General features: G+C 34.3%; 1 protein-coding gene across 1 annotated transcript in view; it reads right to left on the minus strand.

Annotated features, from left to right (window-relative positions):
- Positions 1–12189: 12189 nt before the first annotated feature.
- LOC110035958 overlaps positions 12190–16440 on the minus strand; it is a gene marked incomplete at its 3' end in the record, with an annotated part of 7517 nt that continues 3266 nt past the window's right edge. The window contains exons 2-4 of the mRNA XM_020740296.1: positions 14502–15246; positions 13804–14403; positions 12190–12241 (exon numbers count right to left, since the gene is read on the minus strand). Of these exons, the coding sequence (XP_020595955.1) occupies positions 12190–12241; positions 13804–14403; positions 14502–15246 (1397 nt within the window). The remainder of the gene's footprint in view (positions 12242–13803; positions 14404–14501; positions 15247–16440) is intronic.

The following is a 16440-nucleotide window of genomic DNA, read 5'->3' on the forward strand; positions in this document are numbered from 1 at the left end:
GGCTACCTTATTACCCATCTAATTAATGTGATTCTTACTAGTTAAGGATTACATAGCCCTCTCGGGTCATTTGGCTTCACATCAACTTTTAACTTACTAATTAGCCAGATTGAAAATGTAAATTAAGTATGAAGTAATCAATCATCACAAGTATGGAATAAGATAAATCTTAAACAATTATAGTCCTACACATGATTAATTCTTACTACAAGGCGAAAGATATAGAAAACTACAAAAATCTCATAGAGATAAAACAACAAAATATGATTTATTTTAAAATTCAAGTTTACACAATAAACAAAACTCAAATAAAATTACAAAGTACTTATTATAAACTTCTTTCCATGTAAATCCTCAAAAGTTCAATTGATTATTCCTCAACTCTCCTTTTTCCAACACACACACCAAAAGCTCTCCCTCACAACACAAACACACACACACACCACAAGACAGACCCTCCTCTCATCAAAAAAGCCTTTTCTTCACACCAACCCACCTTCACACACCACCTTTCATGCTCACATTTTTGGGCATGCTCGACTTCATTTAAAATAACTCTCAAAATCCTTAAGAGTCACCTTAAATGTCTCTCCAAAATTCATACAAATTCAATGCATTTTCATCAAAACATATCTAACCTTCTAAAAGCCCAATGTAACTACCTTGTGCCTTGGCGCGTAATCCTGGTATCATGGCGTCAGGCTTTTTATTTTTGTGTGCGGTTCTGGTGCCTTCCGGCGCCTAGGCTCTGGTTCACTTTGTGCTCCTTTGCTCCATTTTACCCCATTTTGGTCTGATTTTGCTCAAGTTTCTCCAAAACTCTATCTCTTGCACCTACATTTAAAAACATGTAAAACATCTTCCATTAAAGTGAAATTTCTTTAAAATGAGCATAAAATTTAAATATAAAAGTAACATATTTTTACGCATGTCACCTATTCTTACTCATATTTGATAGGACAATTTAAAAGGTTTTAAACCTTGTAAGAGTAATAATTCTATTAAAAATACAAATTGTGCCATGTGATTTATTGAGCGCATGTAATAGGGTAGGTTTAGTGGTATGGACATGCATTAATTTTACGTCATTTTACATGTTTTTTTCAAGCATTTTATATATTATTTTAATTCACTAAAGACATATTTATGCTTAAGAAAGGTATTTTGTTCATGTTGTGTTGGATGCAAGAATTAAAAATGAAAGAGATAAATTAAGAAAACCCAGCAAGAAAGTGCCTCGAAGCGACATGATCACATCTAAAGGCATCATGGTCATGCCATTGATCAAACTAGGCTAGCATGAACACACCCAAAAATAACATGACCACAACCTTAAATGGCATGACCACACTCAAAAATGGCATGATCACACAATAGATTATAGTAAGGTGGTGAAACCACATCACAATCAAGCCTGACTAAACTTAACATGGTAGAAGAATGGTGTAACCACACAAAAAATGGGTGTGACCACAATGAAAATTGAGAAGTACTTTAGGAAGGAAATTTGTTGGCCCAAACTATGATACTTGCTATAAAAATGGATCTTAGAGCTTCTAAGAAAGAGTTTTTCACCAAAAAAGGCTTAGAGGCTGAAGGAAGAGAGATTAAGAAAGAATTTGAGGGATCTCTTGAGGGTTGTCTTCTTTCTTGGGTTGAAATCTTCAAGGTAGAGTTTCCTTACTATGTGAGTTATGAGTGATATTGTATGAGAAGTAAACCTGTCGAGTTTGCTATGGAAATAATCACTTTTAATTTTGTCATCTCAATGTTGCTTGCAATGGATATTCATGTAGTATTTATCATTGTGTTTTTCTCCAGGGTGAGCGACAATCTTTTTTTCATGTCTATGTGATGTAAGGAACAGTGAATTTATCCTTATTCTTTTGTAATATCTTTTTTTTAATTGTTTTATTGAGCTTCTTATGACCTATGTTGTTGGTTAACCTCTAATCTTTATTTACTCCTAGTTTCGCCAACAAAGAAGTTAAAAAATTTCATGAAACAATGACCTATAACAATTGTGTTGTAGAAATAAAGGGTTAACCATAAAATTCAGAGAGGATTAACAAATTCCAATGAAATTCTATAAGCATTGCAGGAGATCAAAAAAGTTATGTGGAATGACTTGGCGATTGAGGAAGCCTCAACTTCATGGATTATGGGTTTCTTTCAACCTAGACATAAGCATGAGGAATATGTTATCCTTGATTGAAAACATTCATATAGCAAAATATTTAGGAAATCCATGATTCCTGAATCATAGAGGCATGACATTCATCTGTTTTTTATTTTTTAGCTTTCTTTGAATACCAAGTAGTATGTTTCACAGGGACCTTTGGACTTAAGAACCATCATTGATAGTTGCCAAGCTAGATTAACTAAATTAGTAAACTAGAGAATTTATGTGAAAATAAGTATTATAATTTATTTGTTGGATCGATACATGGTACTCTTGAACCGGATTACTACTTGACACGTGCACTTGTGTTGTACTACCGACTTATGTTCTGATAAGTTTTAGGCACGTTAAAAGATAGTCGACCGGTCACTATCATGACTTTGGAGAGGTAATCCTTCCATGATAGCTCATTCTCAGTATTTTGAGTAACAACATCTTTCTCTTATGCCACTTCCTAAAAATCTAAGGCTGTTCAAAATTCCTCCATCATTTACCCATACTTCTCAAACCGCAAAAGCCGGTTAAGAATTTGTGGCTTGAGATATTGAAAGTTTTATAACTGATGACCCTTGAACATCGCTATCTAAGTTTTTACGTGACCAAGCAGAGCGCCACCTTCTAATGTTACCTTCTTGACTACACCTCTTGATAGGAGGAAAAAAAGTTTCTAGCAACCAGAAAGAGCATCTTCCATTCCATGATCTTTTTTTCTGAAGTCCTAATACCTAGAATTTTTAGCTAGTAGAGAACTAGACATAAATGTCTCAATCAACCTTGACTTTGAATCTATGATTGAATAGGTTCATCAACCATGACATCTCCATCTAGGGACATATCATCACATAAGTCTTAATAGTTGCAATTAAGTGTGGCGGGACTTGTGATTGTTTGGTGCTTCACCTGAGACATACGTTAGCTGAAGTAGTCCCTATTGTAAAAACTCAGTCTCTAACATCAAATATTCTACATAATCCATATCTAACTCAATTAAGATATTGAAGATGCTTCTTGCATGAGTAGAAGCTATGCACGATGTGTAGTCATCTCATTGCATATGGCATTCGCTTAATTATGGAGGGTGTCCATCTCTCCTTCCATTTAATCCACCTTCTTAATGAAAACCAATAACCTGCAAATCTCCTCTACTTGTGGAAGCCTTATGGATCGGGCAATGGAATCATTCATCTTATGCAAATGATGCACTAGACACTTAGGGGAGATCTAGTGTCCACTAGTTGTTTCTACTTAGCAATCGCTAGATCCATCTGAATGGATGGTTCCATCATTCTCCCCTTGGAGGTAGCCACCTCCAACTACTTCTTCATCCATAGTAATTGACACCGCAGTTGAAACTAACTTTAGTCCACCAGCAAAGAATTGATACAACAAAAAAATGTACAATTTTATGTTTACATTTTATGCTTAAATTTGATGATATTGCACTTAAAAAAGGTTATGTTCGTGTTTTGTTTAATTTATATTAATTTTAGGCATTTAAATAAAAAAGAAGCAAAAAGGAAGAAATTTTCAGTCAAAATATTATTTTTTAGCATACTGGCTTCAGAGGCACCATTTTATAAGGAAACAACACAAGAGGCACCAGAATAGCGCCAGAAGCACCAGAATCCAATTGGATCAGTGAACTCCAATAAACAGGTGCCAGAGGTACTAGAGATAGATCTAAATGAATTGTCAGTGGTTATTGACTATTTTTTAAGTGTTCTAGAAGGCTCCAAGTAATTCAAAAGCCTCATGGAGTACTTCAATGCATTTAGACACTTGAGGAAGGCTCCTGAATGAAGAGATATGCTCTTGGATTAGGGGATTCATCTTTCGGGTTAAGAGGTGTGCCTCTTGGGAAAAAGGAGTGAATTTTTTAATTTATTTAGAGAAGAGGGGGTGGTGCCACTCTTAAGAAGTCTACTGAGGTCTTGGAGTGTGTGGCGTGTGAAGTCTTTGAAGAAGAGTTGAGATTTAGGTTTTGGAGAGGAATTTCTTCAAGATATTGTAAAAGTAGAGGGAAGGGGAGAGATTTCTTCTTCATTACATTTCTAAGAGAGAATTGAGTGTAATTGAAATGAGAGAAAGTGCTTCAAGGGAACTTCAAGGGATTTGCTTGAGGAGTGTGAGATAAGTTTTGTTATTTCCTTTATATATTTTGTGTACTTGTACGTATATATAAAATCCATTTTTTGTTGTATCCTTCTCATGAATTCTGAGTAGTCTTCTTTGTCCTTGTCCCTACAATGAGATATGGTTTTGTGAAGAATTAATATTATCGTGCAAGGTTTTAAATGTCAATAAATTGTGATGATTCAAACTCTGATCTTCATTTACTTTTTATTCTAGTCAATTAGAATGTTAAATATTGTTGTGAAACATAAGATCTGACAGGGCTATATGATTTACACAACAAGGTGAAAGTCACATTCAATTTCATGGATGAGAATGTAGTCCATGGGCTTGAGTGAGAATAAATAGGGAGGAAAGAAATTTTGATGGGCGTAGAATTGGAGAATTTAGGTTGAGAAGCTAAAATACCAATTTTTGTCCAGTTTCTTGGAAACGAAGGTGAGATTGTTAGCCCTCAGATGAGGTCAAAGTGGGAGCTAGTATCGTCTCAGCCTAACCACGGATTTAGGGACCAAACTTTGGATTAGCGAAAATTCTTTATGCACTCAATAGATGGTAAAGAATTTGATTGCTCCAACTTGGCATAAAACAACTTTATATAATTTTAAATGATTTTAATTACTTCACTAACCATAACCTCATTGTAAAGGGTAAGGAAGCTTTCTTAAGTTTGAACTCTTTGTTAAAAACTATGTTTAATCTTAGTAAGTTTAACTTTGAAGTTTAGACAATAGTTTAATTAATTCTTTTGGCTACATTTCATTTAACATACATTAAATTTTTTTTAGATTTGTTTTTCTTACGTTTTTATAGTTGGAACATTGTGTTTTATGTTATAACCATAAGAATTTCAGCCTCCATTTGAGTTTGATACTTAGCACTCAATTATAGCCCTTTACTAATTGAGTGATATGTATACATGCGTAATTACTAGGATTGACAGCTTAAGAATTTTAAAATATAAAACTATTTATATGAAAGTAATTTTTATTGTGATTGATCTGCATATTTACTACTTGTGTTGTCTTGTGCGTGCTGTAGTATTTGAAGATATTTATAACGCATATAAAAAATCTACATCTAGTTTTTGGCGCCGTTGTCCAAGAGTTAATGGTAAATTAGTTTATAATTTAGAAGATTTTTTTTAAAGTGAAAAAATTATAATAAAAAAAATTACAATTTAATGAAGATTTTTATTTTTATAATTTAATATGTTTGTTTATTATAATTGCTTTTTGTGTTTTTGTATGCAAAGTTTTAAGATCTGAAGGTTAAGTCTCTTATTATTAAGAGTTAGAAAGAACAATTAGAAAAATTTGAAAGCAACAAGAAGACTCGACAAATTTGAACAAATTGACTACAAATTTAAATAATACAGTAAATGAAAATGAACATAATCAGAGACCTTTAAGAGATTATGTTAATCATGTAGCAGATGAAATTCACTTCAGTATGAAAAACTTTGTTGTAGCTGCTAATTCATTTAAGCTTAAACATGCTTTTATCCATATGGTATAGAATAATCAGTTTGGGTGAATACCAACTAAAGATCCTAACTTACAACTTGCTAGTTTTCTAAAATTGTGTGCCACATTTAAATATGATGGAGTGTCAAATGATGCCAACAGATATAAATATTTTCCTTTTTCGTTAAAGGATAAAGCTAATACGTTTTTACTCTTTAGCACTCAGATCTATCAGAACTTGGGGAGAATTATCACAAAATTTTTTATCTAAATTGTTGACCTCCTTTTTTGTTGAGGTCTAGTTTTTCCTCTTTAGTAGCCTAGTGTCTAGCAGTAGGGCTTTCTTGTTGACTATTCCTAGAGGACTATAAAGGAACCCTCACCATTAGAAATTGTAAACTCTTCTTTTCTCAACTTGAAGTTCCATATACCGGTCATAACCTCTAGCACTTAGTAGGTGGGGCCACTCTAGAAGAGCTCAAGGAGAGTTCCAATAGAACTGCTTGGCCTTAGGGTCAACCTTTTGGTGGTGTGGTATTGGTTGCTCTAACTCACACACCAACACATTACACTCCCACTAACTACCTTAAATCCAAGCCTACCAAGCTTTGATCCCTTGATCTTTTGGGAGACTCATGTAGATGGTTCCTTAGACCCACTAGCCCTATGCTAGGGTTTAGATAAGACCAATATATAGAGGACCTAAATGGAGATTCCATTGGTCCATAGCTCAAATAGGGTGGTTGGCATTTCAATTTGACCAAAATACCTAACTTAGCCATTTGCCCACCAAATCTACCCAATTTACCAAAACACCCCCCAAACCCTAAGTTTGACCAAAATTCCTAATTTTACCCAAAATACCCAAATCTGTTTAAAAATCATCTCAAACCATTTGGAACCACCCAAATTACCCAAAATCTCCTAAATTTTCCAAAATTAACAAAATACCCAAAAATTGCCAAATATACCAAAATACCCTTGGTGGCCCAAACTTTCCCAAAATCTTCAAAATCATTTCAACTGACCCCAAAAAATTTAGACCATTCAATCAAACTCAATTTGATCAATTTGACCCATTTTAACTAAAAGCTCCAAATTTCCCTTAAAAGTCCAATTAACCTAATTCACCCCAAATGTCCACTAATTTGGTTTCATCTTTTCCTAATTTCAATTCTAAACTCAAATTCATCATGAACAAACTCAATTCAGAACAAATCCCAACCTAATTGACCCATACTTTGAGCCCAATTTCAGCCAAATCCAAAGCCCCCAATTTAGCCATATCTCCAAATGTCACTAAATCGAATGCCCAAATTTCAAAATTTACACAAAATTAATGTTGTAAACTCTTCATAACATCTCTCTAATCCATTTTGAACTCTAAATTTAGTTGAACTCACTTTTGGTTGAGTTCTAGTTTTTCCTTTTTAGTAGCCTAGGGTCTAGCCATAGGACTCTTTTGTTGACTATTCCTAGAGGACTAGAAAGGAACCCTCACCATTAAAAATTCTAAACTTCACTTTTCTCAACTTGAAGTTCCTTATATTGGTCCTAATCTCTAACACTTCGTAAGTGGGACCACTATAGGAGAGCTCAAGGAGAGATCCCATAGGATTGCTTGGCCTTAGGGTCAACCCTCTGGTGAAGTGGTCTTGGTTGCATTTACTCGCACACTTTCACATTACACCCCACTCACAACCATAAACCCAAACTTGTTGAATTTTATCCCTTGATCTTTATGGGAGACTCATGTAGATGAACCCCTAAGCCCACTAGCACTAGGCTAGGGTTTTGGTAAGACTAGCACATAGAGGACCCAAATCTAGACTCCATTAGTCCATAGCTCAAATAGGGTGGTTGGCACCTCAATTTCACCAAAATACTTAACATAGCCTTTTGCCCAACAAATCTACCAAATTTCCCAAAACACCCCCAACCTTAAGATTGACGAAAATTCCCAATTTCACCCAAAATAACCAAATTTGTTCAAAAATCATTTCAAATCATTTGAAACCACCCAATGTGTACAAAACCCCCTCAAATTGAAAAAATTACCAAAGTACCCTTGGTGGACCAAACATTCCAAAAACCTCTAAAATCATTTCAAAAGTACCTAAAACCAATTTAGACTCCTCAATTTAACTTAATTTGACCAATTTTAACCAAAAGCTCGAAATTTCCCTTAAAGTCCCAATTACCCTAATTCACCTTAAATGTCCACCAATTTGATCCTAATCCTCTCCAATTTCAATCCTAAACTCAAATTTATCATGAAAAAACTCAATTTAACAAAATTACAAGCTCAGTTGACCCACATTAGAATCCAATTTCAACTTAAATCAAAAAGCCCCAATTTGACCCAATATCAAAATCTCACTTAATTGAACCCCAAATCTCTTCAATTGCCCCAATTTTGCATCATAAACTCAAAACACTTCCACATACCAAATTGACACTTCAATTATCTTTGGTAATGCCCCATTTTTACTCAAAACTAACTTGGACCAAAATCCCCAATTTTGTTCCAATTTAGCCATATCTCCAAGTGTCACCAAACTAAATGCCCAAATCCAAAAATTGACACCCAATTAATGTTTAGATCTCTTCATAGCATCTCTCTACACCATTTTGAAGTCTCAATTTTTACTTGGTCTAACTCTAGCCTAACATAAACCTAAGTCTAACCCAACATTATCAAATTGACCAAATACCCAAAATCCTTCAAATTGACCCTACAAGTCAATTCAAAATCAATCCACATACTTTCTAAACTGTTTATGACTATCATATACACTATTTTGCTCAATCAATTGAGTCCAATATCATGGTTAGCCCAACCTTAACCCAACTCCTTGTTGACTATTCCTTCAGGTCAATTTTGGTGCATAGGTTCAATTTTGGTCAAATTAGCTTGATCAATTTGGCATGGTTTGGACCAAATTGTTCTCATGCACCAAAATTGACCAAAACATGCCATATTGATCAAGAGAAAGCTTCTACAGCTAACTTCTAGACCCTAGTGGCCAGGCTAGACTCACCTAGCCCACCTTAGATGAGCTATGGACCAATGGTCCCTTGATTTAAGGGATCTTATCCTTTCTTAGGAATAAACCAAAACATACTTTCCATCATGCCATAACATTGACATTTAAGAATAACTAAATCTCCCCTAGCTCACCTTGCTGCATGACCACCTCCCTTGCTCCGGCCAGCAACCCTAGTTGCCGGCAAAATCGAGAGCCCCCATGCCTCCATCAAAACCCAAACACACCCATCTCAGCTGGCCAATTCCAATTGGCTTGGGAATCTTTAAACCCTCCACATAAGCATTGTTTTGCACCCACTAATTAGCCCTGGTAGCCACCTTAAGCCATTTTATTTAAACCCCTCTCATATGGCTAAAAGAGAAGGCAAGAAAATTTCCCTGGGGAAACTATGTCAATTACTTCCAGAGCTCCTCAAGGACTCCCTCAGCTTATTGCAACCTCTCCTGGGCATTTCACCCAGCACCTAAACCAAATTTTTGAACTCAAAATCAGGACAAATCTTGGCCATCCTCCAAACTCCCCCAAACTTTAAATTGAACTGCTCTTGAGCTTCCCCAGAGCAAGAGAGGAAGATTCCTATTAAAATTTCCCTCTGTTGAGCTCTCCAAACCACTCCTAGACCAAGGTCGCACCCCATTTCACCGAACTTCTACTTGGAGCTTACACCAAAGGAAACCAACACTTCCAGGAGGTTTGTTGCATTCCACTGAAGCATCCACAAGCATCTTATTAAGGCCTCCCCTCTCAGACAAAGGAATTGGCCACTAACCCTAATCTTGAGCTCAGTTTTAACCAAATGTGAAGTGAAGTTTGATTTCATAGCATTGTAACTGTATGGATGTGTTCATCTTGAGTAGATGAAGGTGTAGAAACAAACCACATGTGATTTGGTTGAGATTTAGTGGGATCTTAGGTCTTCAAGTTTAACGGCTCACTGGTTTTGTTCATCAGGAACAATGACGGAGGACCTTTGATCACTCTTGTATCAGATGGACGGATGAGATAAAGCCGGATGAGGAAAGAGACCATGAAAAGTGGGACACGTAGCTACTGAGTTAAACGGCGGTGCCAAATTAGGAGACGCCGCATGGCGCTTTAAAATTGTTGTGTGTTTACGTCGCGCTGACTAGGATGAATAGAAAATTAAGGATTTTCATAATTTAAATAATTATCAAATCTTTAAAAATCATAACCTTGCCTACAAAACCCATAAAAATAATTTAAACATAACCTCTTACTCTGTGAACAGAAGAGAATAATGTGGAGAAAAAATAAAAATTATTTACTTACTATTTGATTTTTAATTAATTAAATACTCCATGAGCTATTTCAATTCATTATACCTAAGCATTGCTCCCCATGCGTTAAAAGGGATTATTCCTCATGATAGAGGCTATGTTCCCTGATTTTTCCAATGTTAGAGGACATCTTTGTGCTTCAAACCCTAATTTCATGGTTAGATGACTATTTTGGCTTAAATTAATTATGTAAATTGAAATATCACTTCAAAAATTATGGGATAAATTTTAATAGGTTTTCTGTATTCAGTAAATTACAACTTTTAATTAAATGTATATATATAGTATTATTTATGTAAATTAAATATTAATAAAAAAATCAACAAAATCAATTCCACATTGTACATAAAAATCATATTATCCCACTATAAAATATTGAAAATTATTTGATGAAGTTTAAGCACTAAAGTTGATTTTTCAAGAAAATATTGTATTTTTGTACAAAAATAATTATATTAAATTAAATACGATTAGAAAAATTATAAAAAGTGGTGTTCTGAGTTCCTTATGATCATGGCTCATAGGAAAAATAAAAATTAACTTTGATAAAATACTTTATTTTTTAGCTCTATTTTGAATTAAAAATAATTTAAAATTCCAAAAATACAAAAAAATTTCAAAATGTTCTTAATTATTCATTGATCACTTGAAACTCATTAAAATATTTTTCCCAATTTTTCTAAGTTAAGAATAAATTTCTAAAGGCATAAAATGTATTTTCTAATTTTTCTCATTAAAATAATTATAATAAATAAATTAAAAAACTTAAAAATATAAAATTTATTTCTCTGAGTTCTTAGGACTCAAAAAAGTTTAATAAAAATATAAATAATAATTTTCGTAAACAAAACACATTTCATATTTAATTAAATATCTAAATATCATTAAATAATTAAAAAAATAAATTAAAAACTTGATTTAGAAAATCATGATATGTTACCTAAGTGTTTTATCTGACCTAAGGGAATCTCTAATACTTTTCTCATAAACCAAAACCTTCACTTTGATCATTTAAATAAATAAATAAAAGAAAAATCATATTTTCTAAGTAAAAATAATTATTTAAATTTAAATCTAAAAACCACATTTTTTTCCTCTCATGCTTTAATTACCCTATGGGTAGTGTACTCTAAAAATATTTCAAGTCACTTGAATTGTTCTTAATGATTTATGAAGTGAAGAGCCCCATGGGTAAAGTGGTCATTTTAGACTTTTGAGCCTTAATAAAAAATTTAGGAATAAACAAAGGGAAAATTAACAATTTTGATCATAATGAATATGTTTAGATAATTGAAACATAATGGGTAAAAGATAGAAAACAACTTTCCACCTTTTCCATGATAAAAATAAAATTATAAATTTTCTATATTATCAGACTTATAAGTTGATCAAAATCAAATGATTCTCAAGTGATGGGCTTAAGTTAGGGAGAGGATGCTCCACTTATGATTAAGTCAACAATAAATAAATGATGTGACTTCTTTCAAACAGAAGTCATATCACCTAAATTAAAATTCTAACATTTTGCCAAATCTTTCTTCCATTAGATTCATTAAGGGTCTTGGTAGTGATCTAGGCTCGATTTTAAAACTTGTTTTGATGGGATTTAGTAAATAATGTTGTTGATGATTAATTCCAGCAAGCCTAGCTTTAGTGATGGGTACAAGGGACCTTAATGAATCAAACTTACCTTAAGGGTATCCTTCCACAAAAATTTTAAGTAAGATATCAATTGATTAATTGAGTACCCTGCCCTTGGAATGATTAAAATGAAAAATTTCACCGAGTAATAAGGTAATTTTTATTTATCCCAGGATGATTAATGGAACAATATTTTAACTTCAGCATGACTCAGATATTTTAAAAGATCTTCAAACCTGTCTAGGATCATCCCCTTTATACTTTGAAATCTCTTGAATATTTTGAAGGAAAAATTGAACGTGTTATATATTTTTCTAGAATCATCCATTAAGATCTTTTGGGATTCAATAAGTCATAACTTAGGGTTTGAGGGTTTGTTAGTTACACGTTAGTTACACCTTGGACCATACTTGGTTTACCATTTCTGTAATATTATAACTTCCAGGTTGAGTACTTTCCTTTACTTGCAAACTGAAAAAATTAAACAAAAATTAATCAAAATTTTCAAAAACTAAAATAAATTGTTTCAAAGGTAACTATAAATCCTTTGAAATTCCACTAAATTTAAAACATCCTTTTAAATTTATGGGAGACCCTCAGAGGAGGTACCCAGAGTTGCTAACGAGATCTCCCTAGTTTAAATGAGTTTCACAACTTGTTTAAGCTATATAAGTTTAAAAGAAAATAGTGATACAGGAACGAGGGAACCGTGGGATCCTAACCATTGTCGCTCTAATCAACTTTAAAGCCCACATAACATTTAAATAACCATCACATTAGGAAACATCTGATTTGACATTAGAACTTAACACATTAAATAACTTGATCTCTGAACTTGACACTTCTCTAAATCTCCACAATTTGACACTTCTAAAACTTAAACTCGCCACGATGAGGACCTTGGAGCTAGAATTGTGGGCAGCACGACCATCTTCAACAAAAAAAATTATCTACACCAGCTAAACCATTCTATAGAATTAAAGAATAAGCCATAATATTTTGAGGTTGTCCTATCTAGTGTGACATGAATCATCAACTTATCTTTAAGTCTTTATATAGCCATGCTATAAAATTTAAGACCTAACCTGTTTTAGGATTCCGAGGTGGTCGTTCATCATGACCTAAATCCTAACATCTTCCAGGCTATTTGTGTAAACGTTATACACGGATGTAAGCCTTAATTAATAAAATTGGTAGGATGAAACATTTAAATAATCTCTCTCCAAAATTGAAACCAAACCATTGGGTAGACTAGAAAGTCACTGAGGTTCTCCTTAGGATCTGTGACATCCCCTAGTTCTTCATATTCATTCTACTTTTGGATTCCAAAAATAAAAATCTTCCAAATTTTAGCCATTCCCATTTCACATTTCTTTGTTTGATCTCGTTGAAATAGTCTTATCCTGTGAACTTCTTGAAGATAATATCGCTTGATTCTTATCGAGAGTTTTCTTAGGTGACTTCTCTTATCTAAGATGTAACTAACTATATGAGCTTGCCCTTATAGGAAGCTTTTCCGAACCTTGCTTAATATAAACCATATTTAATTTTTCATATTAAATAAGGGAACTTATCAGCTTATAATAAAATGGTTTCACAGACCAAACGAATATCATACATTTTTTAGTTTATTTGATTGAGCCTTACCTTCAAGAAATGTGTCTATCTTTTGAGATGGATACAAAGCTTAAGGTGTGACGCACTTTAATTTAAGATATGGGATCAGTTTGATTTCATATTTTTCTAAAATTATATATATATATATGTCAACATAATTCCATATATATATATTTGGAAAAGAGCTATCTATGGCTCCTTACATGTTAAACATACAATTGAGTTACAAAACAGAAAGGGTAGATCACACAACCTACACCCAGATCTCTTACCCCATATAGTTCTTATAACCATGCTCACAAAATGTAAGATAGATATCTAAGTAAAACATTGTATGTACCCTCCAGAAAAAAAATTAATCTCTACAGTGAAGATAAGGAATGGATAAGGTGTCCCCATGTAGTAAGAGTGCTAACTGATTAGGAGGTATAGTCCCTACAACAATCTCTTCAATTTCCTTCCCCCTGACTACCAAACTGTGTGCTGGAGTGTTTCCTTCTCTATGAATGTGTTGGAAATGCACATCAACCTTAATCAACAAGCTTTTAATATTATTGTGCCACCAAACAAGGTTCCATGGAGCAGCTTCAACATTTTTTAGAATTCGGATGAAGCTACTGGAATCAGATTCTATCACCAATTTATAGATGTTACATTGCTTGGAAAGGTAGATAGCCCAGAAGATGGTTATCATTTCAGTTTCAAGTGCATCATTAGCCCAAGCAGGAGATGAATAGTAAAAAATGCACTTTCCTTGATAGTTCCTAATAACTCCTCCCACACCAGCAGCCTCCTTAGAGAAACTTCCATCAGTATTAGCCTTCAGCCATCCCTTAAGTGGGGGGGTCCAAAGGACCAAAGTAGGATTGCTTATCTTCATATCAATACCACTTGGCATCCAAATCTGAAAATTATTGGGAAACTTCTGATGCAATATAATCTTGTGAGGATAGAAAGTACAATTTAAAACCAGTGCCTTATCCAAACATTTCATATTTTCATACTTAACATGATTTCTGCACATCTAAATGAACCAAGCAACAACACAAGGAATGATTATCATTTTAACTTCTAGCCACTCCTTCCAGCATTTCAAAAAGCTCTGCCAACTTACTTTAAGAGTATCAATGCTGAGCTGATTGAACAGACCAGACCAAACCCTTTGGGAGAAACTACAGGAGAGTATAAATGTTCCAGACTTTCTTCATCCTTACTACACAGCCAGCAGCAAGAGGGGCCCCTAAGCCCTTTCAATTTCAAAATATCATCACAAGGTAGGAAGGATTTCCATAGCGTCCAACAAGAAAAGGACATTGAAGGTGTCAACCACTTCCCCCAAATAAATTTCCCCCACATAACATGTTGCCAATGATACAATTGCTGGAAAATGTAAGCTGAAAGTTTTTGTGAGGGAGCCTGTTTAGTGACGATTCTATCTTTTTCTCCAGGATTGATTTTAGTTTTCTTCACCCAATACATTTGCTCTTCAGTTAAGATGGTTTCCAGCAAATTGCAATTCCGTTGATTTTCAGTCCAGAATTCCTTCACTTTAGTTCCAAAGTTTGGATTGGAGGTGTCAATTCTTTCCCCATTCCAAATCCATTTATCTAGCCAGAAATTAATTTGTCCTTCTCCAAGTTCCCAAACAAACAGATCCTCAGCTTGATGCCTCACCTCCAAAAGTTTAGTCCACAGCCTGGAATCCCCAACTTTCTTCTCAGCCAAGTTAGGCTGTACAGTCCTGCAGTATTTCCCCTTCATAAACAAAGCCCAAAGAATATCTTGGGCTCTAAAATTTATCCAGAGTTTACAAAGATTAATGACACTGAGATGCTGAAAATCCTTAAAACCTAAGCCACCTGCATGTAGAGGCTTACACAATTTATGCCAAGCTAACCAATGAAACTGTTTCTTCTGTCCAACCCAAAGAAATTTATTAAACATTCTGCCTAGCCTTATTTGAGTCCCGTTCTTTATAGTGAACATATAAAGAGCACAGGAAGGGATATATGTTAAGATGCTTTTGAGAAGAGTGATCCTACCACCATTTGATAGGAAGTAATTTGTCCAACATTGAAGCTGTTTTTGAATTTGATCAATAGCCCCATTAAATTGAGTTTGTTTAGTTCTCCCTTTTATTACTTGAAAAACAAGATAATTGATAGGTAAATAAGCCAAGCTAAATCCAGTGTGTTGTGCAATCGATTGCTTAATCTGTGGAAGAGTAAGAGAGCTAGCAAAAATTTGACATTTCTGTTTGTTAAGATACATACCAGATGATCTTTGGAAGTGTTTAAGTACTTGATTGGGAGACTTCACTACATTCTTGGTAGCCTTAGAGAAAATGATTATATCATTTGCATAGGATAGATGACTCACACTAATATTGGATTAGGATCTGTGCTGATAGTATAAATGTGGGGAAGATAGAAACTTTTGATTAAGAAGCCTAAAAATATAATTCATTGTTTCCGTTCATTTTTCTCTTTTTTATTTTAAAAAGGGAGTCGCCAGCTTGTCGATCGTCGTATACTTCCCCCGTTCGAATAAATCTCCCTCCCGAACCATATAAATGATTTGAAGAGGAGAGGAACCGAATAAGAAGGGACATACGACAAAGTGACAAACAAGAGAAAAAGTAAAACGTGGAGAGTCTACGTGCGATAAACCTCACAAGGATAGGTTAAGAATGTTTGCCCAAACAAGATCGGGCGGAGGCACCTTAAACCAATATCCGCGAAAGAAGTATCTACATAGACTACCCATAACCAGAGAGTCAGGTGTATGCACCTGTTCTGGGGTCAAGAGCACTCCCAGAGGAACGTGTTCCTACTGGTTAATTACATCTTGGGGGATACCCAAGAATACTCTCGATAAAAGGAGTTTCGCTTCATATTATCATAGACCTGGGGTATAGGCAATCAAAAGGAAGGTTATTCCGTGAGGGAACAGTCCTAATACTTCAAAGCTCACACTAAGCAATCGGGTAGAGAGTGAGTCTCTCACATCCCAAATGGGTAGTGGCTAATCAGCATATGGGGCCCACGAAATAA

Source organism: Phalaenopsis equestris, unplaced genomic scaffold (genome assembly GCF_001263595.1).
Source record: "Phalaenopsis equestris unplaced genomic scaffold, ASM126359v1 Scaffold201002, whole genome shotgun sequence".
Taxonomy (NCBI): Eukaryota; Viridiplantae; Streptophyta; class Magnoliopsida; order Asparagales; family Orchidaceae; genus Phalaenopsis; species Phalaenopsis equestris.